The 27,870-nt window shown below is 41.3% G+C and overlaps 2 protein-coding genes and 1 long non-coding RNA gene across 8 annotated transcripts in view; 2 read left to right on the top strand and 1 right to left on the bottom strand.

The window, feature by feature from the left end:
• The window catches only part of si:dkey-91m11.5 (PH_BCR_vertebrate and RhoGAP_Bcr domain-containing protein), a 57,238-nt gene extending 41,950 nt beyond the window's left edge, over positions 1 to 15,288 (top strand). For 3 of the 4 annotated variants that reach the window (XM_054772248.1, XM_054772249.1, XM_054772250.1), the window contains 7 exons: positions 5,087 to 5,146; positions 7,864 to 7,973; positions 8,268 to 8,407; positions 9,906 to 10,040; positions 10,751 to 10,856; positions 12,553 to 12,715; positions 12,787 to 15,288. In XM_054772248.1, coding sequence (XP_054628223.1) covers positions 5,087 to 5,146; positions 7,864 to 7,973; positions 8,268 to 8,407; positions 9,906 to 10,040; positions 10,751 to 10,856; positions 12,553 to 12,715; positions 12,787 to 12,876 — 804 coding nt within the window. In that variant the 3' untranslated portion in view covers positions 12,877 to 15,288. Of the gene's footprint in view, positions 1 to 2,674; positions 3,646 to 5,086; positions 5,147 to 7,863; positions 7,974 to 8,267; positions 8,408 to 9,905; positions 10,041 to 10,750; positions 10,857 to 12,552; positions 12,716 to 12,786 lie in introns of those variants that run through there. The other variant, XM_054772251.1, reaches the window with a different exon arrangement.
• LOC129179260 (uncharacterized) lies at positions 372 to 17,292 on the bottom strand. The gene is made up of 5 exons (XR_008569931.1): positions 17,172 to 17,292; positions 16,871 to 17,021; positions 6,183 to 6,235; positions 2,398 to 2,711; positions 372 to 1,010 (listed from the first exon to the last, which is right to left on the bottom strand). It is a non-coding gene; the product is annotated as an uncharacterized LOC129179260 (long non-coding RNA).
• The window catches only part of specc1la (sperm antigen with calponin homology and coiled-coil domains 1-like a), a 25,128-nt gene continuing 14,110 nt past the window's right edge, over positions 16,853 to 27,870 (top strand). Inside the window, exons 1-7 of one of the 3 annotated variants that reach the window (XR_008569930.1) lie at positions 16,853 to 17,045; positions 20,595 to 20,757; positions 20,835 to 20,973; positions 22,312 to 23,936; positions 24,577 to 24,784; positions 26,549 to 26,622; positions 27,640 to 27,815. Coding sequence is in view for 2 of the 3 variants with exons in the window: in XM_054772253.1 (XP_054628228.1) it covers positions 20,632 to 20,757; positions 20,835 to 20,973; positions 22,312 to 23,936; positions 24,577 to 24,784; positions 26,549 to 26,622; positions 27,640 to 27,815 (2,348 nt within the window). In the remaining variant the exon portion in view is untranslated. The remainder of the gene's footprint in view (positions 17,046 to 20,594; positions 20,758 to 20,834; positions 20,974 to 22,311; positions 23,937 to 24,576; positions 24,785 to 26,548; positions 26,623 to 27,639; positions 27,816 to 27,870) is intronic. The other 2 variants (XM_054772253.1, XM_054772252.1) reach the window with 2 other exon arrangements.

Genomic DNA, 27,870 nt, shown 5'->3' with positions numbered 1-27,870 from the left:
TCAAGACAGCCCTAGGAAAGTGTTATAATATTATGATAATAAAGTCAAAATATGAGAGTAAAGTCATAATGTTACGAGCAAAAAATGTACAAGAAGAAAGTTTAAATATTTGTAAAAATAAAAAACTATAAATAATACATTGTCAATTGTTGAAGATAACACAAATCTGAGATGCAAGCAGTTTTTGCTTTAAATATTGAAAAATTCTCAGCATATCTAGTACATGGGTTGGTTTAAAAAATTTAAAAGTGGCCCCCGCGGCGCCTCAATGGAAAAAATTTGGACACCCCTTCTTTAGTGTCATGGTTCAATATATTTTGATACAAAAAAAGGGAAAATTTCATACCTTTTTCAACTTGTATTTTGAAATAACAAACATTTGTTTCAACTTCCAAGTACAGTTTTTAACCTAAATGAAATGTATGTGGTGTAGCTATACGGTACCTGCCTCATTTCTTGCTGTGCATACTTAGAAGTTGGAACCATATAAAACAAACAGCACCTTGTAAAAATAACAATAAAAGAAATAATAAGCAAATAATAATTTACAATTGAATTCAACATGACGATAAAGATAATAATTCGTTAATAGTTCTGTTTATAGTGTGAATAATATTTCAATCAAACTACATAGCGTTCATTATTTTCACAGTGCATGCACACATCCAGTTTGCTATTAAACATTTCAATCATAAAATATGCAAAACAATTATCAAAAAGACAACACAACCGAAGTCAAGGCAACACATAACGAAAGGTGGATTTTTCAATTCAGTATTAAATAATAGCAACCATAACAAATAAATGTAGAAAAACACATTTCTGTTACACATTTCAGGGCGCGGGCCGCATGGTGGTCTAGTGGTTGGCATGATGGCCACACAGTCACAGTCAGGAGGTCGGGAAGACCTACAGTAGGTTCCAATCTCCGTTGGGCAGTTCTGTGTGGAGTTTGCATGTTCTCCCCGTGCGTGTGTGGGTTTTCTCCGGGTACTCCAGTTTCCTCCCACCTTCCAAAAACATGCATGTTAGGTTAATTGGTGACTCTAAATTGTCCATAGGTATGAATGTGAGTGTGAATGGTTGTTTGTCTATATGTGCCCTGTACCCCGCCTCTCGCCCGAAGCGACGCTAATGAGGATAAGCGGCATAGAAAATGGATGGATGGATGTATTTCAGGGCGCGCACAGTGCCGTCAATCTGTTACTTTCTTTTAAGGTTTTGCATGGAATTAGTGGCGTTAAGTTTGGATAATAAAGATGAAAAATGCAGTTTTGCATGCCTGCAGCCACAACAGGAGCCACTGATTGCTTCCACCTTTCCCTTCCACCTTTCATCTTTGCCGCGGAGGAGCAAATAGTGAATCGGGATTTGAAGCAGTTCATTTATGATGAAATCTATTAAGCTCGCAATATTGGTACTGAATATTCTGTGTTTGTTGAAATATTTTTGCAGAATTGCGCAGCCCTACTATTAATCATCACTTGACGAACTTTGACTTAAAGGGATAGTTCATTTTTTTTGACATGAAGTTGTATGACGAGGAACGTAATTGCGCTGAGTTGCAGGGGCCACTTAAGCAAAGAATTTGGCTTCTCAAAACAATGTGCTTTCAAAAGAGTAATACATTCGCATCATGAAAATGCCTCCTTGGAAAAATCAGACCTCACAAATGGCTCTGGTTTTGAACACATTGTTTTGAGTAGCCAAACTCTTTACTTAAGTTGTCCCAGCAAATCACCGGGGGTAAATCACTGTTGATGGACTACACTGCTGATGGGGATGTCATACAACTTTATGTCAAAAAACCCAAACTACCCCGTTAATGTTTGCTAGTATGGCTCCAAGAATGTCACAAAGGAAAATGGAGATCAATATACATTGCAAAAGTTGAACTATTTTTAAAGAAATTACAGCTATTGCCTGTACTGCATGCATTCCTCTCTAGTTATTGCAGTAACGTTAAACTTGAAACTTTTTGGTGATTTATCTGTATTGCTGACCTCGCTCTCGCTTCTTTATCTGATCCTGCCTATGGGACTCTTATTTGTCTGTTGAAAAGTAACTGAGCTATGTGTTAGCTCGTGGGTCACTTCATCTGAACCTGTTGTGACAGAGGGTGGATTAGACTTTAGGTTGACCAAATGTGCCGTTGGCGCTGGTCCAGAGTATGCCAGAGGGAGACACAAAGCACTCTTTGATCAACCAGTGAAAGGATTTCCCCGCTGGAGAGGTGGGTCCGACTGTTGTGTTGTGGAGCCTGCGGATAGAACGCCCCTCAAGCATTTTTATGACCTTTGGCGTGTCAGCATCTATCTGCCTGAATTGTTGATGTTTAACATCAATAATCACTAATGTGTGTAAGATACCTTATCATTAGTGATTTAATGTTTTTACATGCACTTGCAGAAATAGGGAACAGGAGATCGGGAAGAGCTGGGTTCAAATCTTGGCTTGGGCATCATGGTGTGGAGTTTGCATGTTCCCCCGGTGCGTGCGTGGGTTTTCTCCGGGTACTCCGGTTTCCTCCCACATTCCAAAAACATGCATGTTAGGTTAATTGGAGACTCTAAATTGTCCATAGGTATGAATGTGAGTGTGAATGGTTGTTTGTCTATACGTGCCCTGCAATTGGCTGGCGACCAGTCCAGGGTGTACCCCGCCTGTCGCCCGAAGTCAGCTGGGATAGGGTCCAGCATACCCCCACGGCCCTAATGAGGAGAAGTAGTATAGAAAATGGATGGATGGATTATTTTATGTGCTGTTTTTTCATGTGTTTTGTGTCTTTTTTTTTTTTCAACCAACAATGCTTTTCTTTAGGTGGTACTTGGCAGAAAAACATGAAAAAAAAATACTATACAATCGGGGTGCTATAGGAAAATTTTATGGAAAATCAGAGTTTCCCTGTTTTTCCCAAATTTCCCCTGATTGTTCTGGAACACAATTTTATCATGCAAATGTTGACAGGTATGCTCATCAATAATGAATGACTTTAATGTATTCTTACAATATGCCGAAGGCCAATAAATAACAATGTACACACTTTGGACACCCCTGGCTTAGGTGAAGAGAATGTTAACATGTTGTCATTTGTACTAATCAGCACAATCCTATTGTGGTTAGCTTGAGTTGCCACTCTGCGGTTGTGACAGTGAGAAGCAGCAGCAGGCGTCAACACGTTGATAATGAGGGTAGGAGGGGATTCTTAGGCGTTAATCCCCCAAATCCATCAGGGAAGTAGAACAACACAAAGGCAGCATGGTCAGCAGGCTGCATGGCTTTGTTGCTTTCTCCAATGGTGTGGAATAAGCACATCTGAAATCTACTGTGTAACAATGTTTATGGAATGTTTGGGAAACATTCCGAGCTTCTTCAAGGAGGATTTTCAAGACTCCGAGGCAAAAAGATCATTGGATGTGTGCTCACAGTTTGAACAGTTGGTCGTTTCTTTGTTATTGAAAGATACATTTTAGAAAGGAGACGGATTCATGCCGGAAAATGATGAGTGAGTGCAATCCTGGTGGGGAAAGTGAGTATCAGACATTTAGCGCACTGGAAGAAGAGGTGGACGTGACTCCCAGGAGACCTTCGAGTACAGGAGCTCGTCTTTGGGACAGAGTTCGTAGCAGTCTGCTCAGACCAAAGGTAAAGGAGGACTTAAGTGTTAAGTACAGTGGTTCCCCGCGGTTCAACATTTACGTCCCCACAAATTAGGGGATTTTTGGTCAAATTATTTATTTTCTCCAAAAATAGGCAGTTTTTTTTTTTTCATTCACATACGCATACATGTACCACTGTTAGAAAGCCTACAATTGTCTTTATGCTTCAATGATAATGTTTTTTGTGAAGCGTTGAGATGTCTCACTTTGTTTGGTGGTCCTTGAATGCACTACAGTTTTGTGCTGTGACTGGTTACAACATGACTCTTACAATGGCAATTGAAGAGAGAAAGGGAGGGGTCTGGAGCTGAATCTAATGTAAACATTACAACAGTCAATTTTATTGCAAATGTTGATCTGAAAGGAAATGTCAAGCTAGCAAGGAAGGTCCTAAAATAGACATTTTATGGGTGTATCAATTACTTGCAAAAGTTTGGCATTCGCTGGGAGTAACAGACCATAAACCCTGTGAAATGCAGGGATGTACTGTATTTAAGTATTAAAAGCAGTTTTGTTCAGGAGTTCGTTTGAAGGTTGTAGAGTTTTGACATGTCCGGGCGGATGGCGGAGGAGAGTTCCAGCGGGAGAGGGCAACCATGGACAAGACTCGTTTCCACCAGGGTCTGTGGGGACTGGACAGTTGGTGGTGAGTTGGTGGTTCGTGGAACAGAGGTGAGGAGGTCAGAGAGGTAGGAGCGGGCCAAGTTGTGAAGGGCTTTGTGGGTAAAGAGGAGGATCTTAAACCGGATGTGCTTAGAGAAGCCTGAGTAGTTTGACTGAGGAGGCGTGCAGCAGAGTTGAAGTTTACGGATGGCTTTGCAGGATGGACTATAGAGGATGCTGCAGTGTGGAGGTGCTGAATGCATGAATGAGGGTTGCAGCAGCGGAAAAGGAGAGGATAGGATGGACTCGGGTAGGCTTTTGTGGCGATGCGGTTGACAAATGAGAGGGTACTGTCAAAGATGATACCAACATTGAGGAGCGAGGAACCTGGTGAGGCTATGCATTGACAGATTGAAGTCTTTCACTGAATGGCTGAGAGATTTTGGACCAATATTGATGAGTTCTGTTTTACTGTAGTTAAGTTTAAGGAAATTGTTGTGCATCAGATGTCGGTGAGGCAGTTTAGTAGAGATTGAAATGCAAATCTGTTTGTTTGCAAACCAGTGGTGTTTCAGGTCAAGTACCGAACCTTGGGGGCCACCTTAGGACAGGGGGCAATTGAGGAGGTGCAGTTACTGATGGATATGAACTGCTGTCTGTCTGTGAGGTATGATTTGATCCGAGAGAGTGCATTGTTGGTATAGTGTAGTGTAGCGTTGTGATGGGACATTACTACGGTACTAATTGACCATACAGCTGACGTTAGCTGAATTGTTCTGTATAATAACAAACGTGATCATTACTTTAACTTTATCTTTTCACAGTTGGATCCGCAGAACCTGCAAAGCAAAGACTGGCAGAGGACAGTTATCGCTATGAATGGGGTAAGTGTGGCAAGAGGTGCAAGTTATTCAGTGGAACTCGTTTATGTTGTTATGTTGTGTCGTTTAACTCTTCAAGTCCTGGTCCACCGTCTTCTTCTTATTACTACAAAGTAGCCACTTAAGTTGATGTTGATGACATCAAATTAGATACCCAAAGGTGTCATTTGTATGAAAAATCGGTCTGAAGAATCTAAATAAAATATGCATCTGTGTAGGCTCTCAGTCGTACAGGAGTTGTCCAACAAGGGAAAGGCTTCTTGAGACGTCATCTGTACTTCTGTGAAGAAGTACAGAAGTACAGCTCTTAGTCTTGCAAATGAGGTGAAGCCAGGGCCAAGCCAAAACAATAGATGCTAACGAGCCAGTATCAGAGTCGTTCATACCCAACTACAGGGAGCTACACTTCCCTTTGATCGGAGGTGCGAATGGAAGGAGAGGATTAGACCACAACTCCTCCCAGTTTTAGTGTAAGGAACCAATAGGAGGAGGGTGTTGGCACACCAATTCCGCCCACTCTTACTGTATTTAAGGCCTAGGCTACCAGCACTTGTTAGTTCGCTGACGAAGCTCTTCGGATGAGGAGCGAAACGTCGGACACCTTCTTCACAGAAGTACAGATGACGTCTCAAGAAGCCTTTCCCTCGCTAAATAAAATATGCACAAATGGAGGAAAACCATGTCAACAAACTGCCATAGGTTGAAAAATCCTTTATTATCACCAATTCTCCTTATGTCTCTGGCCAAAGTCACAAATAAATGTGCAAGCAATGGCTAGTTTGGGTTAGTTATGCCGACAACTGCTTATTGACGTCTGTCAGCCAGCCTGAAGTAATACAATAAGTAAAAAATGCAAAATGGTAACAGTAAGACAATGAGAAATCCTAAATATTCAAGCACTTCCTTGAGATTTCTTATACCGCCCTTCTTAGTTGTAACTAGATGAAGCAATTTCAATCGAAGTTGAGGATGAACGCTGTAATGCTGACGCTGAACAGAAATGTAGAAATATCCTAGAAATGTGTTGAAATCTACTCACCAACTGAAGCTCGAACCAGCAACCATCAGGTTGGGAGCCGACCGCTGTATGACCTGAGCCACGCCACCATGCACACAAAAAGCAGAATGTTACATGTAGTTAAATGTAAAATGAATTTCCACCAACAGGGGGGAACACTGAAATTGTCTATTCATTATCAAAGCGAAAAATGTCACAGAAAATATGATGGATTATGGAAAATGTGGGAATTTTTAGACATTTCCTGATAGATAGCCTACATGTCCTGAGCGGGCTGACTAAAAAGGGTGGAATTTGAAATGTTGAAAAGTAAAAATGCAAACTGAATGTTGAAATGTATTAATAAGTCAGCGGAGTCGAGTGTGGAACCAGCAGCCATCGGGCTGGGATCTACTTCCTGAGCCATGTCACCCTGTAGAATAAGCAGGATGTTAACAGTAATGGAAAATGTAAGATGATTTACCACCTGTAGGGGGTGCCAAATAAATTGCCCCTTCATGTTCAATGGGAAAATTGTCACAGAAAATATGAAATTACAGTAAATGTGGGAAATTTTTGAAAATAGCCAAGTGTCCTGAATGAGCTGAACATTTTCATGTTGGATTGTTTTGAAATGGTTGAGAAATGTGGGAGGAGTTAGCAGACCAAAAAATGAAGTGGATTAAATTCCCGCCGTTTTTAAGTTAAATTAAATGCTGCCCCCTAGAGGTGAAAAATAATTTTCCATTTTCCATTACTGGAACGTTCCACTTATTCTACAGGGTGACATGGCTCAGGTGGTACATCGGTGGTCTCACAACCCAATGGTTGTTGGTTCGATCCTTGCGTAATCGTTCGTGTTTATTCATTTGAACAATCATTCACCATTTTTACATTTTATCATCTCAAATTCTACTGTTTTTTGTCTGCTAGCTACTCCCACATTTCTCAACCGCTCCAACATTAAAATGTTCGGCACATTCAGGACATGTAGGCTATCTATCAGGGCTTTTCCAAAACCTCCCACATTTTCCACAGTTCAATATTTTCTGTGACATTTTTCCCATTGAAAATTGCAGTTTCAATGTTGCCCCCTAGTGGTGGAAATGCATTTTGCATGTAACATTACATGTAACATTTTTTTCATTCTGTGCACGGCGGCATGGCTCAGGTTGTCTCCAAACCTGATGGCTGCTGGTTCGATCCTCAGTCGGATCTACATACGTGTATTTCAACACTTCAATTCAGCTTCAGGATTTTGGCATTCACATGCAATTTCTACTGAAATTCTTGTTGTTATTCGAGCAATTAAATCACCTTTTTGAGGGCTTTAACATACTCGCAAACTTACCACGTCTTGCAAGCATGTATCCTGGCCAAAATGGTTTATTTGTTCATAGTGAAAGGATGCACGAAAATCATCAAAGACCGTATACCTTAAGACACACAGGTGGATGGCCATTTTGCTTTGCATGTGCCATTTTGGGGGATTTGGGCCATTTTCCTTGTTTTCTGTTTTAATGATTAATTGTGTCTGTACAATATAAGAGTTGCGGGCCATATATGGCCCCCGGGCCACACTTTGGATACCCTTGGGATAGCTGGTGATATAGTTGAGAGATTCCTCCACCAAATGTGGTATGGCTACCAGTTAATGCAGCTTTAAGGACTTATTGAACAGGCATCATGTAAGAGGCTTTTCCTATTCTATCTTCCATGTCAGGTTGAGGTCAAGCTTTCAATGAAGTTCACCAGCAGAGAGTTCAGTCTCAAGCGTATGCCTTCACGGAAACAGTCCGGTGTGTTTGGGGTGAAAATCCATGTTGTCACAAAGTAAGTTCATCATGTATTACACATTTCTGTGAAGTTGTTTTTGTGACGTTTGCTGGAATCCTAAAGTCGATGGCCGAACAAAGCATGACATAGTTGCATTCATTTGTTGCAGAATTCATCCGTGGTTCTGTGGTTACCATTTATACACTATGTATGCACAAGCTTTATTAGAGAGATGTAATGAATATATAAAAAATTAAAATGCATTATTATCTTTGGTTGTTGATGGAGTTCTTGTTCAGGATCTCTTGTCTGTTGATTGAATTAAGTCTTGCGTTTTGCACGCTCCAACAGACGGGAGCGCTCCAAGGTTCCTCTCATTGTGAGGCAGTGTGTTGAGGAGATAGAGCGACGAGGGATGGAAGAAGTGGGCATCTACAGAGTGTCCGGCGTGGCAACGGATATCCAAGCTCTGAAGGCTGCCTTTGATTGCAGTGAGTTCCATGTCTACGTGGTTGTGCTTCTTGTTTGACAAAGAGACTCAGGACACAGCGGTGCTTTTGTAGGATAAAAATGGTGGCACACCAAATGAAGTAGATTACATAGCAAGAATCAGTGGGCAAACTTTTTGACTTGCAGGCCACAATGGCTTTCAAAAATATGGCGTATAAGGATATACAGCAATAGATAAGTGAATTTTCACAAAGTAGGACTCCTTATTTATAAATAGAATATTTTCATAGTTAGAGCATAGAAAAGCTGTTTACAAACTTCTAAATTCAGTTTTCAACATTATTAGAGACCTCTAGACATGAAATAACATCCCTTTAGTCACCTTTACACTCCTATTACACGAGATAGTAGACATAATAAGAGAAAATAAGCCATTTAAGACATAAATAACACTCATGCTCATGCGTATTAATGTAAATCTGTTCTGGTGCTAGGGAAGCTGAGTCGGGGGGCAGACAGGAAGTGACATCAGCGGTTCACAGTTGAGTTTTAGCTTGACGTGGTTTACGGCTTCAACAGTAGCTCGTTTTTTTTATAGTTATTATTTGTAATATTATATACTTTTAATTAGGGATGCTCCGATCGATCGGCCACTGATTCGTATCGGCCGTTTTCCGTAGAAAACATATGATCGGCATAAGCCAAAAACTACTTTTCAAAGCCAATGACAAAGGCCGATGGCTGTGCGGCGGCAACATGACAATTTATGTCATGACAACATGCATGTCTACTGTGTCACATAGGATTGCCAAGACCTGTAATGAGCCGACAAAGGACACACATGTATTTGTATTACCGGTACTCCAAAACCCATCCATCCATCTATTTTCTATACCACTTCATCCTCATTAGGAATCATTATGAAAACATGCAGCAAATAAAAAAACAACAAAAAAAAGCCCAAAAACTATCTGCCCAAAAGTTTATTTTTTAATAATTACCTATTTGCCAGGGGCTCTTAGATTCTGTCTAACGGTAGCCCTGGCCAATAGCACTCATCATAAATAAATTGAAAAATGTACAGTTAATCCATGTGATCAGTATTGTATCGGTTTTATCCGGTCTCACTTATGGATAAAAACCTGATCAGACCATCTCTATTTTTAATATTGTTCATTAAATTAATTGAAATGTACAATAAAAGCTTGTTGTTGCGGCAGTCAAGTCTGGTGTTTGTCTTTTTGACCAAACATTACTGACACCTAGTGACCAGTGTAGAATACTACATGTCATCACAACATTTTTTAATGTGTCTTCTGAATGCCTTATATTGGTAATTTTTTTTTTTTTTACTAATAATAGGACGTATTTAACCAGGAAACAGCATAATTTATTAATTAATATATTTTTGAAAAACCGTGATAAGAGTGAAGCTGCAAAATTTGAAGCACAGTGCTTAATTTTGTCCACATTTTATGTTACAGCCATAGTTCAAAATTAATCTCCTCAAAATTCCGTCATTTGTTTTCTTCCTGCCAGACAACAAGGACGTGTCTGTGATGATGAGGGACATGGACGTTAACGCCATCGCCGGGACACTCAAGTTGTATTTCCGCGAGCTCCCGGAGCCTCTTTTCACTGACGAGCTGTACCCCAACTTTTCTGGAGGTGTTGGTAGGTAATTCAACTCGATTTTCGACTGCAAATGAATCATACTGTATGTCAGGGGTGTCCAAACTTTTTCCATGCAAAAGAATGAAAAGAAGTGGGGGCCCCTGAGCGTACCCACACTAGACCATTCATACCGTGCTGGACGTGGGTGTGATTCCCCCTCCCTCTTCTGGCCCCCACTGGCCTGAGCTCACACTGTGCATTCGTGCCATGGCCCATTTACTTGGCCCATGGCTTCTATTCTTCTGTACTACTGTGAATTGTTTGACTTTCTACAGTAGTGGACTATTTCCAGTCTTACTTCTGATTCTGATTATATATTTTGCACAGGGATTCCCCTGTCATTAATTACTTACAAGAGAGGAAAATCACTTCAGTTAAATGACTGCTGTATTACTTCAATTTCTGTGACTTCATGGATTATTTTCAGTCTTATTTGGAGTAGCTGATTATATGTTATGTGCAAGGTTGCCGCTGTTATTGTTTGCTAACATGGTCATCTTAGCTTTGTGTTACAGGTGACAAGGCAAATTTGTGTCATATCTAGGAATAATTCTCATAAATGATTCATTCATTTTATTTTTAAACTAATCAAAAAATGACCCGCGGCCTGAAAATGGCCCCAAGGCCGCACTTTTGGACACCCCTGGGATAGGTGCTGCTATACCTGACACCTCTGCTATAAATGACTTACGTATAAAATGTTTTTACAGCTCTCTCTGACAGTGTGGCCAAGGAGAGCTGCATGCTCAACCTGCTGCTTTCTCTACCAGAGCCCAATCTAGTCACCTTCCTGTTCTTGCTGGACCACCTGAAAAGGTAAGGCACACCTAACAGGGCAGGCAGTATGTATTTAGCTGTCGTAGAATATTGTTGTGGACAGTGCATACGGAAAGTAGTCAGAGCACTTCACTTTTTTCACATTTTGTTATGTGACAGCCTTATTCCAAAATGGAATAAATCCATTCATTTTTTTCTCAAAAATCTACCCCACAATGACATATTTTTGTAGTTAAAACATAGAAAACCTGTTTACGACCTTCTAAACATGTTTTTTAACATCATTAGAGCCCACTAGACATAATGTAACACCCCTATAGTCACCTTTACACTCGTATTACCCAATACAGTGGACATAAGAAGAAAAGTAAACTATTTAAGACGTAAATTTGACTCTTGCTAGTGTGTGTTGCTGTAAATGTGTTCCGGTGCTGAGGGGAGCTGAGTGTGGGCCGGACATGAAGTGACCTCAGGGGTTCACAGTTGAGTTTTATTTTGGCAAGGTTATGCCTGCAACAGTATCCCGTGTTAGGGATTACTGAGCTTGTTGTGAGATAATTCAAACCTGCAATAAAAGCCTGTTGTTCTGGTGATCAAGAATGTGTCGTCTGAATGCCTTATATTTGCATTTTAGTTAATTTAGCCATTTTTATGCTTGAAAATGCTTAATTTAGGTAAAAAATATGTAACATTTGCTTAAATATGCATTTTTTTTTTTACTAATGATGGGCCATATTTAACTAGGAAACAGCATGATTTATTAATTGATTTTTTTTTTTTTAAAACGTGATAGTGAAGCTGCAAAATTTGAAGCTCAAAGTGGCAAGTGAATACTGCATGCACATTTTTTATGTTTGTAATTTCATTATTTTCCTCAAAATTTTACACCCAACACCGCATACTGACAATGTGAAAAACTTTTTTTTAAATACTTGCAAATGAATTAAGGTCAAAACAAGTAAGAAGCCACATGTACATACTGTAAGTATACTTTGTTGATGCACCTTTGGCAGCACACCTGTGTTTGGGCGGTTTTGCCCATTCCTCTTTGCAGTAGAGTTGGCCACATTATGGTATTGCTCCAATACCAAGTAAATATAATGCGAGTATCGCTGATATTGATACTTTTTACTTGAAATTAGCCGATTGATTGAATGATTTTGCCTTTAATGTGTTGATCATGATTATAATCAAAATTAAAAAAAACGGCAAAAGATTTTAGGTAAAGAAAAACAACACTTTTATCAACAAACTTTGTGAACAATTTCAAAACATGTAAATACAGTAGATTAGGGGGTTAGCCTCCGAGACCACTTGCAACTTCTGCAAAACCATGAGTAGATGCCCTTAAAAATGTCTGTTTTTGACACTCTAATCAAACCTGGGCTGTGCTGCTTTGTCTCAGCACTGCTGTACATAATACCAATTTGCTTCATCTGAGCGTACTCACGTACCACAAACCAACAGGAGGTCCTCAACTCAAACCACTACCTCACTCGCGATGCAACAAAAAACACATATGGAACACACAGTGATACTGCACCACACAGACTATGCGGGTATGGACTTACACGCTGACACACTAATAGACACGCAAAACAATACTAGCATTTATAACCCGCAAAGCATGATGGATAACTTCCTACTGAGGAAGTGTCAGCCTCTCAGCATGCCCTGCGGGTTATAAATAGTACTGTATATTGTTTTGTTGTAATGTGATTTTTTTCTGTAATAGGGTGTCTGAAAATGAGTGCATCAACAAGATGTCCCTGCACAACCTGGCTACTGTTTTTGGCCCCACTCTGCTCCGGCCTTCAGATAAAGACAGCAAACTCAGCATTAACAGCTCACAGCCCATCTCGATGAACGACAGCTGGTCGCTGGAGGTCATGGCTCAGGTAGAATATGTCGGGATGCGGTGGCATTTGGACTGCTTGTGGATGTGGGCTGACCATTTGTTTTGTCACAGGTGCAAGTTCTGCTCTATTTTCTCCAGCTGGAGAACATTCCGACACCTGACAGCAAACGACAAAGCCTTCTCTTCTCGACTGAAGTATAACGGGAGTGTTATTGGCTAAAAAGTTCTGCAGAAAAAGACTTTCTGGAATAGGATGCACAATTTTGCCACAAGGTGGAGCCATCACCCAATGAGTCACGGACAAAGTTGACCTGCTGCTGTTACACCTTCATTTGAAGTATGGACGAAATACATCTTCATTTAGTATGTATTAGATGACCCTTTTTGGAATGTAAATTAGGGTTAAATAAAATCTCCTGTCATTGTGCACATTAGGTCCATATTCACAAGAGTCAGTGTGTGACATTATGTTTTTTGTAAGGTCTTTACAATGTGGATGGATGGAAGATAAATGAATATATGTATTCACACATTTGCTCCTTTCAGTCTTACCCAACATCTTATTGAGCCAAGCTACATATTTGGCATTACAAAAGTCTCCACCAGGCCCAAATGTCACAATAAGTATCCCCGCTTTCTTGCGATTCAGGAACAACCCCACAAATTTGTGGATTTTTGGTCCCCAAAAAATATTTTTTATTTTTTTTATAGACTTTTTTTCCCACAGCAAACATCTCATTCACCATAAGTCTGTAACAGTTAATAACTATATGACAGTACAGGTAAAATGTACAGCATATATGTTCCACTTTTAGAATGCCCACAATTTTTACATGTGTATGTCTTTATGCTTTACTGATAATGTTTTTTTGTCAAGCGTTGAGATTGCACACTTTGTTGGCTGTCTTTAAATGCACCATATTTGATGCTGAGAGGCAAAAGTTCAGCCACGGAGGCACTAGCTTCGACAGTCACGGATCATTTTACATTATTGTTCATTAGTGGTGAGTACCTCTACATTATGTACTTTAAATGTGTTAATAGTATGTGAGGCATATTTAGGGCTTAAACCTGGATTGTGCCTCGAGTGAACAATGGCAATTGAAGAGAAGAGGGCAGGGTTCTGGAGCTGAAGCTAATCTAATAATTACATCAGTCGCTTTTATTGCAAATGTTGATCCAAAATCAGAGGAGAACGTCAATATCAAGGTAAAAGGAGGTTTTAATACGTGTGTCAAAAAATAGACATTCTTCGTATCAATTACACACGTTGTTTTTGTCTGGTGGTCTTGGAACGTAACTGCAGTGAAAATGGGGGCTCTAATGTAGACCGAAATAATGATTGGGTTAATTCTGCACCTTCTGCCATCTAGTGGAAGAGCATTTTAATTGTTCTGAATTTCACTACACATCACTGGCATAGACTTATGGACAAAGGTAGATTTGTCGTAGTATCCATCCATCCGTTTTCTATACTGCTTTTCCTCATTAGGGTCATGGGTGTGCTGGAGCCTATCCCAACTGAATTAGTGCGGGAGGCGGGGTACATTCTGGACTGGTCGCCAGCCAATCACAGGGCACATATAGACAAACAACCATTCACAACTATGGACAGTTTAGAGGAATCTGTGTACAACAGAGAGGTGAGGCCAACATGCTAACCACTTGTCCACCGTGCCGTCAATTATTTGTTAAATAAATATGCATTTTCGGACCAATGAAGTGAAATTTGATCATTTTCCGTGACACACCTGATTATCTCTCAGTGGCTCAGTGGTTAGGAATCACTGGTCTGTGCTTTGTTTCCCTGCTGATAACCAATTTAACAGTTTTAAGTTAAAGGTTTTTTCGTCCAACATGCCGGCATGTTGAAGTGGACTAAACTGGAAGTGTTTCATTTCATTTCATTTCATTTCAGTGTTTCAAATAAATACAAATCTACTGTTCAAATGCTTTATTTCTTTTCAGTTCCTTTAACCCAGGGGTGTCCAAATTGTGGTCCGGTGGCCATTTTCGGTCCGCAACTTGCTTTTCTTTTTTTTTTTTTTTATTTGTCCTGAAAATAAATTCATTATAAATAAAATATATTACTAGATATTACACTAATTAGCTTTGTCGCCTGTAACACAAAGCTAAGATGTGGATGTTTTGTTCAAATAGCTTATTTTTTATTTTTCTGTATGCGATCCAAGGTTTGGACACCCCTGCTTGAGCCTGTTCTTCATATGTTGTCCCCACTGTTTTTCTTATTTGTTATATGATTTACTCATGAGATGGTTGGTGTTCTAACTGCATTCCTACTCTAGTATCCTACCTATGAAGGACACAAACACTGTTGCTTGGTACACCCTTGCTTCACTTATACCCAACACTCCTGGGGTAATAGCAGGCTTATAACCCCCTTATAGTATTCATGTCAAAGTTCTGTGAAAAAGGAAGAAAAAAATAGTGTGCTTGTATTAAGAGTTGTTTTTCCAAATCTTTGCGTGTAATTATGGGCGCAGACTGTAAGTCTTTCTACTTGTAATTCATGTAAAATGCACAATTACTCCTTGTGAGCAATGGCCAAATGTGTAATGTATGATTTCTTGAAATAAAGACTACCTAACATTATTGTCACAAAGCAGTCTTTCTTCTTCGGCACTTTGTTGGCTGCAGGATCGATGACAATATGCGTAAAAGAAAACATGGTGCCCCGTTTATCTCAATCTTTGGTGGCTGCTGAGTCATTACGGGTGGGCGATACTGCAAATGTTGCCACCGATCTGATACCAAGTAAATATAGGGACAGTATTTTAAATGGCAACACTTTCTGCTTAAAATTTTTCACGATCCTTGAATGATTTTGTGATTTTGCCTTTAGTGATCACAATTATAATCGGAATAAAAAGGACAAAGATTTTAGGCTCCCAAAGACAGGACACCCCATACCCAGAAAAATAATCTGGTGTATGCTGTCCAGTGCAGTGAGGAATGCACGGATTTTTACATTGGGGAAACTAAGCCACTGAGCAGGCGCATGCCACAACACAAAAGATCAAGACTCGGCTGTCTACCTGCACCCCAAAGAGAAATGGCACTCTTTTGAGGACAAAAATATACACGTTCTAGATGATTTGAAAGAAGAGTGAGGAAAGCCATCTATGTTAAAGTTGAGAAACCATATCTGAACAGAGGAGGTCTGCGGCTCGACCTTTCTCCCAGACAGAACGCTGTCCTTTCATCCCTTTCTATAAGATTCGACCATTTAGTTTCGACCAAGTAAACAAGGTACCACCACCTTGGTTTCAGGCGTGTCCATGACCATCATTGCATCTGACATCCCGTTGTATCCTAACGCCTGTCATTTGACACCACAGAGAGCAAAACCATTCCTTTCTGGACATGCCTCATCGTTTTGAGGATAAATACATTGGCTCTTGCACCAATTTCTCAGACGAGAGCTGCCTTATCTAGTCTGACGAGTGTTTCTAGTCATTGACCGAATTAATGAAGTCTGCACAAAAGCCTTCTAAGACAACCTTGAACAGTCCAGTTGCAATTGATTCAACGCCCTGAGAGTATTGAGTAGATCCACACAGTAAATATTAATACAGAGCAAATCAGCTTCTACTGTCGTAGCGATGGACTCAAGTTCTTCTGAGTCACTCCCTGAAGTGAATCGGGTGCTGGAGCACTCGTCACCGACTGTATGCACAGACAGTCACACATGTGCAACAAATTACACACGTGAGACAGTGAAACTCGAGTCTTCGTCCAGCACCCATGATGTAGCTCGGGCAGGAAGTGTTAGGAGAGTTGACTTGACTTGAATCTGCTGCTTTCTCCACGGGGCTAATTCATTTTTACAAATACAGTTAGAATCACAGTTGCACAATTACGGACATGTTAACTGGTTTCCGTTTTAATTTAACCAGCGGTAGCAGGGGTGAGTAAGTGAACGAGTTAACTGAGAGGAGTATAGGTGAGTCCCGATTCAGTAAAAAAAAAACGTTTTGAACGACTCGTTCATTACTAACACATCTCAAACTAGTAGTAGTCCTTCAAACATGTTCTATGTAAGATATAAGAGACGTGCACATCGCAGGTCTGTGATACAGAAGATTGAGACTGTGATCGTTTACCGGTAAAAGTCAATGAATGTGAATGTAAAGTGTTGGGGTGATGCTGCGTGTGATGCTGAGGTGATGCTGACCAGAAGAGGGTGCAGAGGATCATCTAGCTGCCGCCACTAGAGGCGAGTTGACGTCCCAAACTGATGCTGCGTGTCTGCTTGTGGTTGGGATTAAGAACCGCTGCGCCACCGAGACCAGGCTTTCATCGCACTTTTGTCAATCCAACCCAAACTGGAAAAGTAGAGGAAAACGCAGGTTTGAGCATGTTTTTCCATTTGTTTGCCGGCTATGCTAACACTGTTAGCTCCACAATAGCTTTAGCACCCTTAGCATTGTCACAGTTCTACCAACACATGAGAGGAAATTAACGGCTGGATTTACACAGTCGAGTCGTTATGATAGTAGTTTTTCCAGGGAGATTCGCGTGTATTCGTGATGTTTGGTGAAACAACTGGCTAGCCATTTAGCCAGATTTTAGAAGTCCTGTATAGGTAGTGAAAATTACTCGGATGTGTCGTAGGGATTATTTCAAAATAAGTTTACCACGTTCGTATAAGGGGTACCAAAAAGCTCAGCTACCAGTTTAATCGCTTATGATGACGGGTTATTTATTAGTCTTTTAGGGGTATATTAATATTGTTTGTGAAATTGCCATTGACATGTTGTGGAACGCAATTACATGCTTTAATTTTGAAAGTTCAAACACAAGCAGGAAGTGTAATAACCTGTACTCCCTGCTTGTTTAGCGATAACTAGCCAGATGGCTTACGCTCTTGGATTTTTTGGGGAATTTGGTTTGACACCTTTTGTTTTTGAATGCTGAGTTTCCTATGTTGACTTACTTTAAACCAAATAGTTGAGGTCCAAAGTATGTGTTGAGCAACTTTGTGACATGTCGTTAATGAGGGCGTTAGCTGTGATGCTAATTGTAGGTGTGCCTGTCTACTTTTATCTGTCTGTAGTGCATATTCATCCACACCTATAGATCATTTGAAGTCCTCATTTTTATGCAGGAGACGATCTGAAAGAGTTTTATATTTCATGTTCTTCTCCTTCAGTATTTTGTATTTTCAGTATATGTATTTTGACTAGGACCTTTTGATTGCAGATGATTTTGGAAAAAAGTATAAAAAAAAAGTCATTTTTTTCCAAATCACTTAGATCAAGGATGGATTGTTTTGCTCTCAAAGGGGAGGTGGATGTGTTTGTTTTTGTAACACTGGTCCAGTGCCCAATTATTTTGATTTGTATTGTGAATATACAGTATCTCACAATCAGTAACCATTTTTTTTACAGTATACATTCTCAACAGAGAAATGACATTTGGATATACTTTACATTGAGCCATGGCGGTGGTAGCGTCATGGTCCGGTTGCATGAGTGCTACCGGCACTGGGGCAATTCATGAAGCAGAACATGAGCCCATCCCTTTGGAAACTGTGCCGCATCATAGTTTTCCACCACGACTCCACGACGACGATGGAGTGGCCAAGTATGTCTCCTCCAGACTTGAACCTGTGAGCTATCCTCAGGAGGAAGGTTGAACATTGAGCATTCAACAGCTCTGTGATGTCATCATGGAAGAATAGACGAGGATTCCAGTAACAACCTGAGCAGAAGTGGATTACGGCAGTGTTAGAGAACAGTGGTGTTCACACACAATATTGACACTTTGGACACAATTTGGACATGTTCATTGTGAAGAGCGCTCTTGTGAGGAGCTACAGTATTTAGATAACTGTGTATTGAGTTACTTTCATAGGCGAGTACAGTGTTTCTCACAGGACTGCAATGTATTTGTATAGGTGGGTTGGGGGTGGTGGGGGCACTAGATGACATAGTCTCATTTACATATTCAGCAATGACACAAAAGTCAGTGTTTGTGTGTGAACGGATAAAACTGAGCTTCTCCTTACTTGGGGGTCCATACGTAATTGTGGCGGGCTACTACAAATAAATGAATGCATGGGAATGAAAACATATTGTCACGTTTTAGCAAGATTTCTCGTTCATAAACACATCTCTTGTGGGCAGTAGGCCTGGGACGATGATAAATAAATAAATAAATGAAAATGAACTCGGATCTTTTTGCCGGCCTCAATAAATTTCCATGTGTATGTTTTTCCTCATCTCTCACCTTCAAACAGGCAGGAAGAGAGTTCAGTCTGTGCATTGCTTTCAGCCTTGGGGCATTTGTTCCATAGAATAACGGCATGGATGGAGTGAGCCGTTTTGTCAGTCATACAATCTCTGTCTCGGTGGGTGGAGGCAGGCCCGGTAGCACAGAGAATGCAGAAGACTGTAACGTAGTAGAAATTAAATTAGTAGATTGCAATATAGTGTCATATTTAGTTTTTTATTTTTTATTTGGACTTTGGTTAAAAGTAAAGTTAAAACCTCATCTAGTTCTCGGAGACCCAATCTCATGAATTTGCTCGAGTGTCGAACGGGTTTCTCATGATACCCCAACTGGATACTGTATTGGTCTTTACATTGCTGAATAGTTTTTGGGGCTTGAGTGAAGACTTGTGTATTTATAGTCAAGCATTTTTGAGCTTCTAACATGCGGGTTTAATAGTGTCTGCTCTGTCTCAAGCAGACTGGGGCCTGCTTGTCCGCATGTACGCACCGTCTGTCTTCTAGGTTTTTTTTTGTTTGTTTGTTTATTTTTGGAGATGCCGTCACAGGAAGCGCTTGTTTTGGCAAGGAAATGCCTCCCTACTGTTTAAACTTCAATAAGGAAAGAAAGCGGCAATGGGTTATTTGTGAGCTGCTTTGTACATAACTATTATCAGGAGGTCCTCGTTTGTCTTTTTAGAAAGTGGGAGGAAGCCGGAGTACCTGGTTCAGGATACACTGACTGGAACCAAACCACAGTGTTTACCACAGGACTATATGTTTAGAGCTACACATAACAAGTATTGATATAGAAAGCGTATCTAAAGGGGTTTGATGACTTGCTAAATACTGTATAGCAATAAAGTCCTCCTGCCCTGTCCTTTTATTCTCTGACCAGGTGCGTTATAATGTGTTTATGAGCAAGGGCGAACAGGTAGCGGCAAATCTATTTGTAGCAGTCCAGATTTATTTGTGGCGGGCATATGGGAAACACAGAACCATCAGTGCATGCCCTTAACTGTTCATTAAACAGTGCAAGATGGTCACATAGCCTGCTTTAACTGCTGCTGTGAAATTATTTTCATACTCACAAAAAAAACATATTCTCTGAAAAACTACAGACCACAGAAAAAGAGACTGCTTGTTGAGAGGGCTTCCTGTGTAAAATAAATCACCTTTTCCCTTTTTAAGAGGCTTTTGTGCAAAAATGCATCCAAGTCTGTGCTGAAGCACATACTACTGACTTCCAGCTGTGTCCCAAGTAACTTTTCTGGCTACCACGGCATCAATAAGGCTCTCGTCTGACCTAGATGGAAAATCTGCACAACACGGAATGAAGCATCATGCGTTTGGCTGTGAAAACATCGGTCCAAATTAAGGCATATCCAATTGCCAACAGATAACACTGCACAACCAGTATCAGTATCGGGTTCCAAGTTGATTACCAGTTCACGTATTGTAAATTTCCCATACTCACATGCGGATATATCTTTCAGTATATGCTTTTGCACATACCGTTGATTCATTATGCCAGCTGGGTGAAGACAGCGTATTGAGTATTTATTGAGTCTATTTATTGAATCTTTTTCTTTTTACTTTAGGAATAAAAATCCTCCGTCCTATGGAAAAGTGCAGCTATCCTCCAATATTCTGACATACGCTGCCTCTTCCCTTCTGTGTGCGCAGATAGCGCTGTAAATGTATCGACAACAGAGAACTCAGTATGAAGAAGTCAGTCCGGCCTGCGGTGAATAAGGCGAGTGCTGATCGAGGGAAGCTTGAGGTTGCAGGTAGCGCTGGCACTGGAAAGCCTGGCGCCAAGATCAACAGTACTGCACCTCTGTCTAAGGTAAGACTCACTAGATATTGTACCAGATGTTGTGTTGAAGACAGCTTTTTTGACAGTGTGTGTATTTTTTTTTTTAGGTGAAAAGCAATGACGATCTTTTAGCAGCAATGGCAGGAGGGAATCCTGCGTCAAGTAGTGCTGTCACCAAAACAAAGAGAACTGCCTCAATTGGGACCACGACTAGCACCCTCGATAGCAAGCAGAAAGCAACATCAGGTGTGTGCTATGCTGAACACATTCATTTACAGTCCTACAACTTTATCTTATTCTCCTCTTTGCCATTCCTGGCATCACATAAAAACAGCAAAAAGTCAACTCAAAGGAACTGCAAAATACTCTTCATTAAGATCAAGGGTCACCAGACAGTCGAATGCTGCTTGGTTAGTAGCTGAAAGACAACCACACACCAGTGAAACTTCTGTGTTAAATGTGTTAACATTTTATGATCCCAGATTGGTTCAATCTTCTTTCACGCAAATCTCCATGCCATGCTGCATACAGTCTTATGCTCCATTTATCAGTAGAAGCCAACTTGGCTTGTAGTACGTTATTTCCTATGTGTATGCGACTCGTTCCACAAACGATTTTTGATCAACATTTACAATAGAAACTGCACATTTATTAGTTCCAGCTGCAATAACTTCCCATCTCTCTTTAATTACCATTCTTCGCTCGCGACAAAGGAAGCTAACAAGCTAAACAGTCAACGAAAGTTCCTCACAGAGTTTACGTCACATCACGCCATCAACCCTGGTGGACGTCACAGTTGAACGGCTAACACCAAAATGCATGATTGTGGTGGTTTTTCTTTTTCTCAGCGGAAATCCACCAGAAGAGTCTGCCTGACGCTTGGTAGACATAATGAAGTACAAAGAGCGTCTTAATAAGCCACGTTATTCACTTCATGTAGCTGTGAATGAGGCACACTCTGTATCCATCTGCGGCGTCTTGCATGCCGCTACGAGCAGTGCGTATTCATTTGCTGTGCGTGCTGAAAGTAGTTGTCGAGCGAGTCCAGTGTTTATGGGCCAAAATGAATTAACAAATTCATGGGAGTGCTCACGTAACCACGAAACTGCAAAACTCGGAACAATGTAAACCGCGTATAACCTGGATAATGTTTTTAGCCTTTTAACAAAATAAAAGAATGTCTTCAGGTTGGCAGGTCTAATAGGATTTTTTTGTGCCAGCAGCTCGTACAGTGGTTTGTACACAGAAATATTACCAGGTTCTCATGTGTATTTCAGTTGGCGTGTACTTTATGTCACCTGGGGGGGGGGGGCACTGCATTAGTGTGAGACCTGGGTGTCCACTTTGATACGTTTTGATGCTAAAACCAATCCAATGTAGGTCAACATATGCTGATATCTGAACAAAACATCCACATATTAGCTTTGTGTTATATATGACAAATTAGTGTTCTATTTATTTTAAATAAATTTGAGAGTATGCCGAGGGCCAAAAAAAAATAAGCTGCTGGCCACTTTTTGGACACCTCGTGGTAGTTTCACTGACATTTTGCCTGAGAGAAGTTTACTTTTGTTTCTGAATAAGGTACTTCCACGAAGCGCATGACATCATCAACTTCAAAAGAGCCAAATTCTACACGAGAGCGTCTTCGGACATCCAGGACGTCAGCTAATAAGAAGCAGCTTGTCTCAGGGGCGGCAGCAGGCGATGCAGCCACAGGGAAACGCTCTCGCAGCCAGATCCTGACGGAGTCTGAGGGCCGTATGAGCAAGTCCAAATCAGATGGCCAGATTAGTGATAAGGTGGCCCTGGAGGCCAAAGTCAACGACCTGCTAGGTCTTGCTAAGAGCAAAGATGTGGAGATTCTCCACCTCCGCAGTGAATTGAGAGACATGAGGGTCCAACTGGGCATGGATGGAAAGGACTTGCCACCACAGGAAGAAGCAGAGGAGGGAGAGAAGCCGCAGGTGTCAGCCATCACAGCAGCTGACGTAGAGTCCACTCTGCTGCTTCTACAAGAGCAGAACCAGGCCATCAGAGAGGAGCTCAACTTGCTGAAGAGCGAGAACCGCATGCTCAAGGACCGTCTTAATGCACTGGGCTTCTCCCTGGAGCAGAGGCTTGATGGTTCTGACAAGCTATTCAGCTACTCTTCCCTGAGCCCAGACTTGGCAGCGGGAAGTGGGCAGAGTGAGGGCATAGCCACACTGACCTCCTCAGTTGAGGGCTCTGCTCCAGGCTCCTTGGAGGATCTACTCACCGGGCACCAACATGGTGGCTCAGCAGACAATCTTGACAGCGAATCCAGCGAGGTCTATCAGGCTGTCACCTCCAGTGATGATGCTCTGGACGCCCCCTCTGGAGCCTCCTCATCGTCCGAATCAGAGTGTGTTCCCAGCAGAGAGCGCTCACGGAGGGGCAGCAGTGGCAATGCCAGCGAGGTGTCCGTGGCGTGTCTTACAGAGCGCATCCATCAGATGGAGGAGAACCAGCACAGCACCGCTGAGGAGCTGCAGGCCACATTGCAGGAACTAGCCGATCTGCAACAAATCACCCAGGAGCTGAACGGGGAGAACGAGCGGCTCGGTGAGGAGAAAGTCATTCTCATGGACTCGTTGTGCCAGCAGAGCGATAAACTGGAGCTCTACGGCCGACAGATTGAGTATCTGCGCTCTTTGCTGGATGAGCATCACATCTCGTATGTGCTAGAGGAGGACATCAAGAGTGGACGGTACATGGAGCTGGAGCAGCGCTACGCCGACCTGGCAGATAACGCTCGCTTTGAGAGAGAGCAGCTGCTGGGCGTGCAGCAGCACCTGTCCAACACCTTAAAGATGGCAGAGCAGGACAACGCTGAGGCCCAGGATGTGATCGGAGCTCTGAAGGAAAGGAACCACCAAATGGAGCGTATCATGGAGTCAGAGAGACAGGATCGGGCCGCCATGGCAGCTGCACTCGATGAGTATAAAGCCGCCGTGAGCAGTGACCAGGCGGAGCTGAGCCGCTGCAGAGCCCAGTTGGACCAGGAGAGGCAGAGGGTTGCCGAGCTGTACTCTCTTCATACTGCAGGCGACAAAAATGACATACGGCAGCTTTTGGAGGGTGTGCGGCTGGAGAAAGAGGAGGCTGAGGCCAAGGCTGCAAAGTCACAGGAGGAGTTGGAGCAAGCTCACAATGACCTTGCCCGGCTGCAGGAGGCGCTCAGTAAGGTTAGTTTGGAAAATAAAATGTTAAAAAAATTTAATTTTTCATTTTGGATTTTTAAAATTAATTTTTTTATTTCTATTTAATGTAATAACCTTAATGTAATCATTTTTATTTTGATTCATTTTATTTTTTGAAACAAAAAAATCTGAAATTTGGTCGTGGTCGCTGTCTTACAAACCATTAAAACATACACATACTGTGACTTTCTTTGAAAAGTAAAGTAAAAGTAGGCTTCAAAATAAAAGCATGGCAGTATTACCTGGAACATAGCAGAGATATATGATATACTGCATAAAAAGTAACAATAAATAAAATCAGAAAAATAAATACAATAAAAATCTTATGATATATGAAAACAGAAGAATCAAATTTAAAATGCACAATTGGAGGAAAACGATGTCAACAAACTGCCGTATGTTCAAAAGTCCTTTATTATCACTGATTTTGCTTACGTCTCCGGCCAAAGTCAAAAGTATGTGAAAGCAATGGCTAGTTTCCTTTCCATTTTGGTTATGTCGACAAAAACAGGTTTCACTGTGTAAATTTGAATATTACTCAGTTGCACATCAATCTACTAATGACATCATTGTTGATATTTAACGAGGGATGTCTGTTCTCGTGTGTGTGTGTGTGTGTGTGCAGCTTGACAGGGAATATAGAGACTTTCAGCAGCAGGTGCAGCAGCAGATGGCTGAGCAAGAGCGCATGCTGGAGAAGCAGCGCATGGAGCTACAGGAGAAAGAGACGGAGATTGTGGACATGAAAGAAACCATCTTTGAGCTGGAGGATGAGGTGGAGCAGCACCGAGCTCTGAAGCTACATGACAACCTCATCATTACAGACCTTGAGAGTAAGTAGCCTTCACATGCCGCCACCACACTAAAGATCTACAACTCACACATACAGGAATGCTTATAAGGATGTTAGAGTGATGGGGTGCCCATACAGTGTTGCACCCTTAAGATAGATACACAGGTGATTCAGGGGTCACCAAAGACACCTCCACAGCGAAGCAACAAATTGCAATGTATTTTCACCCTCCATTCCCATAGTTGCACTCAAAAAAAACCTTGCAGTAGTTTGCAATAATCCAACAAATAAACGCATGTAATATTACAAATAGGCCATCTGTTTAAAAAGAGGGCAGAAAAAAAAAGTGTCTGATACACAGACTGGGTTTCAGCATCCACGGCCCCATCTCTTTCTGCAGCAAACACATCGCATTCACCTTCAGTCGGTAATAATGTATAAATATGTGATAATGTACATGAAATGTACAGCATACCAGTTAGAAAGCCCACAATTTTTATTGTTTACATTACTCAGAATGTTTTTTCATCAGGCGTTGGGATTTTGCACTTACTTTGGCGGTCCATGAACGCACCATAGTTTTATGCCGAGCGGCAAAAGTTCATTTGGCTACAGAAGCACTAGAGTTACCTGTGATACTGGAATTACAACAGAGAAGCAGTACAGATTATGTAGACGCAGCTTGGAGAAACACCTTCTCTAGCCTGCTAGCTTCTAGTGCTAGCCAGGCTAAAGGCTACATCGTGTCTGCGATTCCATCTGTTCATCCATCATCTTACATTATCATTCATTAGTGGTGAGTACCTATACATTTTATACTTTAAATCTGTTTAATAAGTGTGTGAAGCGTATTTAGGGTTTAAACCTCGATTTTGTCGCAAGTGGATGGCAATTGAAGAGAGATGGGAAACAGTCAATCTTATTGAAAATGTTGTTCCAAAATTGGAGAAGAATGTCAATGTCAAGCTAGCAGGAGGGTTTGGAGAGGTTGGAGTGAGCCGTTTTTAGGGGCGTCTCAACAGTTTTCTTCCATTCACTGGTGGTCCTGTAACGTACGTGTACTGCCCCAGAAGTTACCCGGCTGTTAGGCGGAAATGTTAACAATAAAAGCCATTCATTGCTTCATTTGTGTTGAGGTCTAGAAGACCATGAGACGACATTAGAAGAACCGTTTATCGGTCTAAAGAGCAAACAGAAACCATTGTCTTTGGAATCATGAATGAAACAACAACATTGATTCTAGCCTACCTCTGTTTGTCATATTGTTGCTGTGTGGATTAGCTGTGCTGTTTGAGTCAGCAAGAATGAAAACAGAAATCTGGAAGTCATTGACTAACTTTGTGTAAAGAGGATTTATTATATGTGTCAAGGCCAAGTATGTGGGAAAGGGTTGCTGACAGAACACTCGGCAAAAGTCTGTATATTGTTTGTACAAAGGAGCAGCTTGTGGCTAGAAAGAGATAAGGGTGGTCCGTTGATATCACATGAGCTGGGCTGAAGTTGTCGCTAAATTCTTCAGCTAACAACAAATTAGCAGGACTCTGGAGCAGGCTCTTTAGCGTTTATTTGACAAATAGTTGAAGTATACACTCACTGCACTGTGGCATTCACAGCTATGACGTTACACATTCACACAAAGTTATTTTTTTAAGAAGTCTGTTTGTCTTGGGTAACACATTTGAATTAAAAACATGTTTCCCATATGTTTTGGCAACACAACACACTGGTGGGGCCCTGCTTCAAGCATCTGGCATACGTGATTTTAGTGAGTAACTCATTAAAATGCATCTACTCTCCTTCCCAGACTCTGTAAAGAAGCTGCAGGACCAGAAACACGATATGGAGCGAGAGATAAAGATCCTTCATCGCAGACTCAGGGTAAGTGGGCCTCAGCACCAGTGCCAGTTGACTGTCAAAATGGCACATGTTGAAAGAAGTGCACTTCCATTCGTTTACCATAAACTGGTGGAAATGGGGTTGCTTCTTGACCCTTCCCATGAAAAGAAGACATGTGGGTGGTTGCCAGGTCATCTAAGGCTATGTCCACACAAACATGCATATTTTTAATATGCATATTTGTCTCTGTTTTGGCCTTTTTCCACACATTTGTTTGTGTTTGGACTGGTTATGTTTTACAGCTTATATGATAAGAAATATGAGTATGCTACCATAAATGTAAGTTTTATAATCATTACAAATTCTCAATGACTTATGGGCAATTACTTGCCAAGTCACACATGTAAAGATTGTGCATGATGGCAGCCATGTTTTTCAACCAGTCTTGCTCAAATTTTACAGACATGTCAGTCTTCTAAAAGTGTGTACCAAATGTTGTGGGGATTCTTGAATTTCAAGTCAATCAAAAATTAATTTGGGGGGTTTAATAACGGTGCTACCATGTGGTGTATTTGTCAGACAAATAATAGCACATGCAACACATTAGAGGTGCATATTGTGCCAAATTTCAGACTTTTGTGTGCAGTTTGCAGTTTTTGTTCGTGCGTGTGCCTTATGACAAGCAGGAGTGAGTAAACAAAACATTCGTAATGTTTCCTGGGCGCTGTGTGCGCTGATTTAAAGATATAAGTCACTATATTGATGAACAGATACGTTATAATGTGCAGCCAAGTCATTTGTGGTATGAGGTGTGTTAAAAAGCATAGTTAGGATGCCATCTACTGTACGAAGTTGTAACAACAAGCTGCACTGGCAGTTCCAGTATAATGTGTTTGTGAGCGAGGGCGAACAGATAGTACCAAAAAAAAACAAAAACGCACCAAATCTATCTGTGGCGGTCCAAATTTAGTAGTGGCAGGCCACCACAAATAAATGAATGCATGGGAAACGTTTGATTATCTGCTCTAATGCGTTTGTTAAAAACACTTGGCCACGTAGGAAGAGTCGATGGAGTGGCGTCAGTTCCAAGCAGACCTGCAAACAGCTGTCGTCATTGCTAACGATATCAAGTCAGAAGCGCAGGAGGAGATTGGAGACCTGCGGCGCCGGCTGCAGGAGGCCCAGGAGAAGAATGAGAAGCTGAGCAAGGAGCTGGATGAGGTCAAGAGCCGCAAGTAAGCCACAAAACTTGAAAACCTGTTTGTCCAAACACACAGACAATATACAAGT

The sequence above is a fragment of the Dunckerocampus dactyliophorus genome, chromosome 4, assembly GCF_027744805.1.
Source record: "Dunckerocampus dactyliophorus isolate RoL2022-P2 chromosome 4, RoL_Ddac_1.1, whole genome shotgun sequence".
NCBI classification, from domain to species: Eukaryota; Metazoa; Chordata; class Actinopteri; order Syngnathiformes; family Syngnathidae; genus Dunckerocampus; species Dunckerocampus dactyliophorus.
The sequence above is the reverse complement of the archived record's forward strand: the minus strand, read 5'-3'. Positions and strand labels throughout refer to the sequence as shown.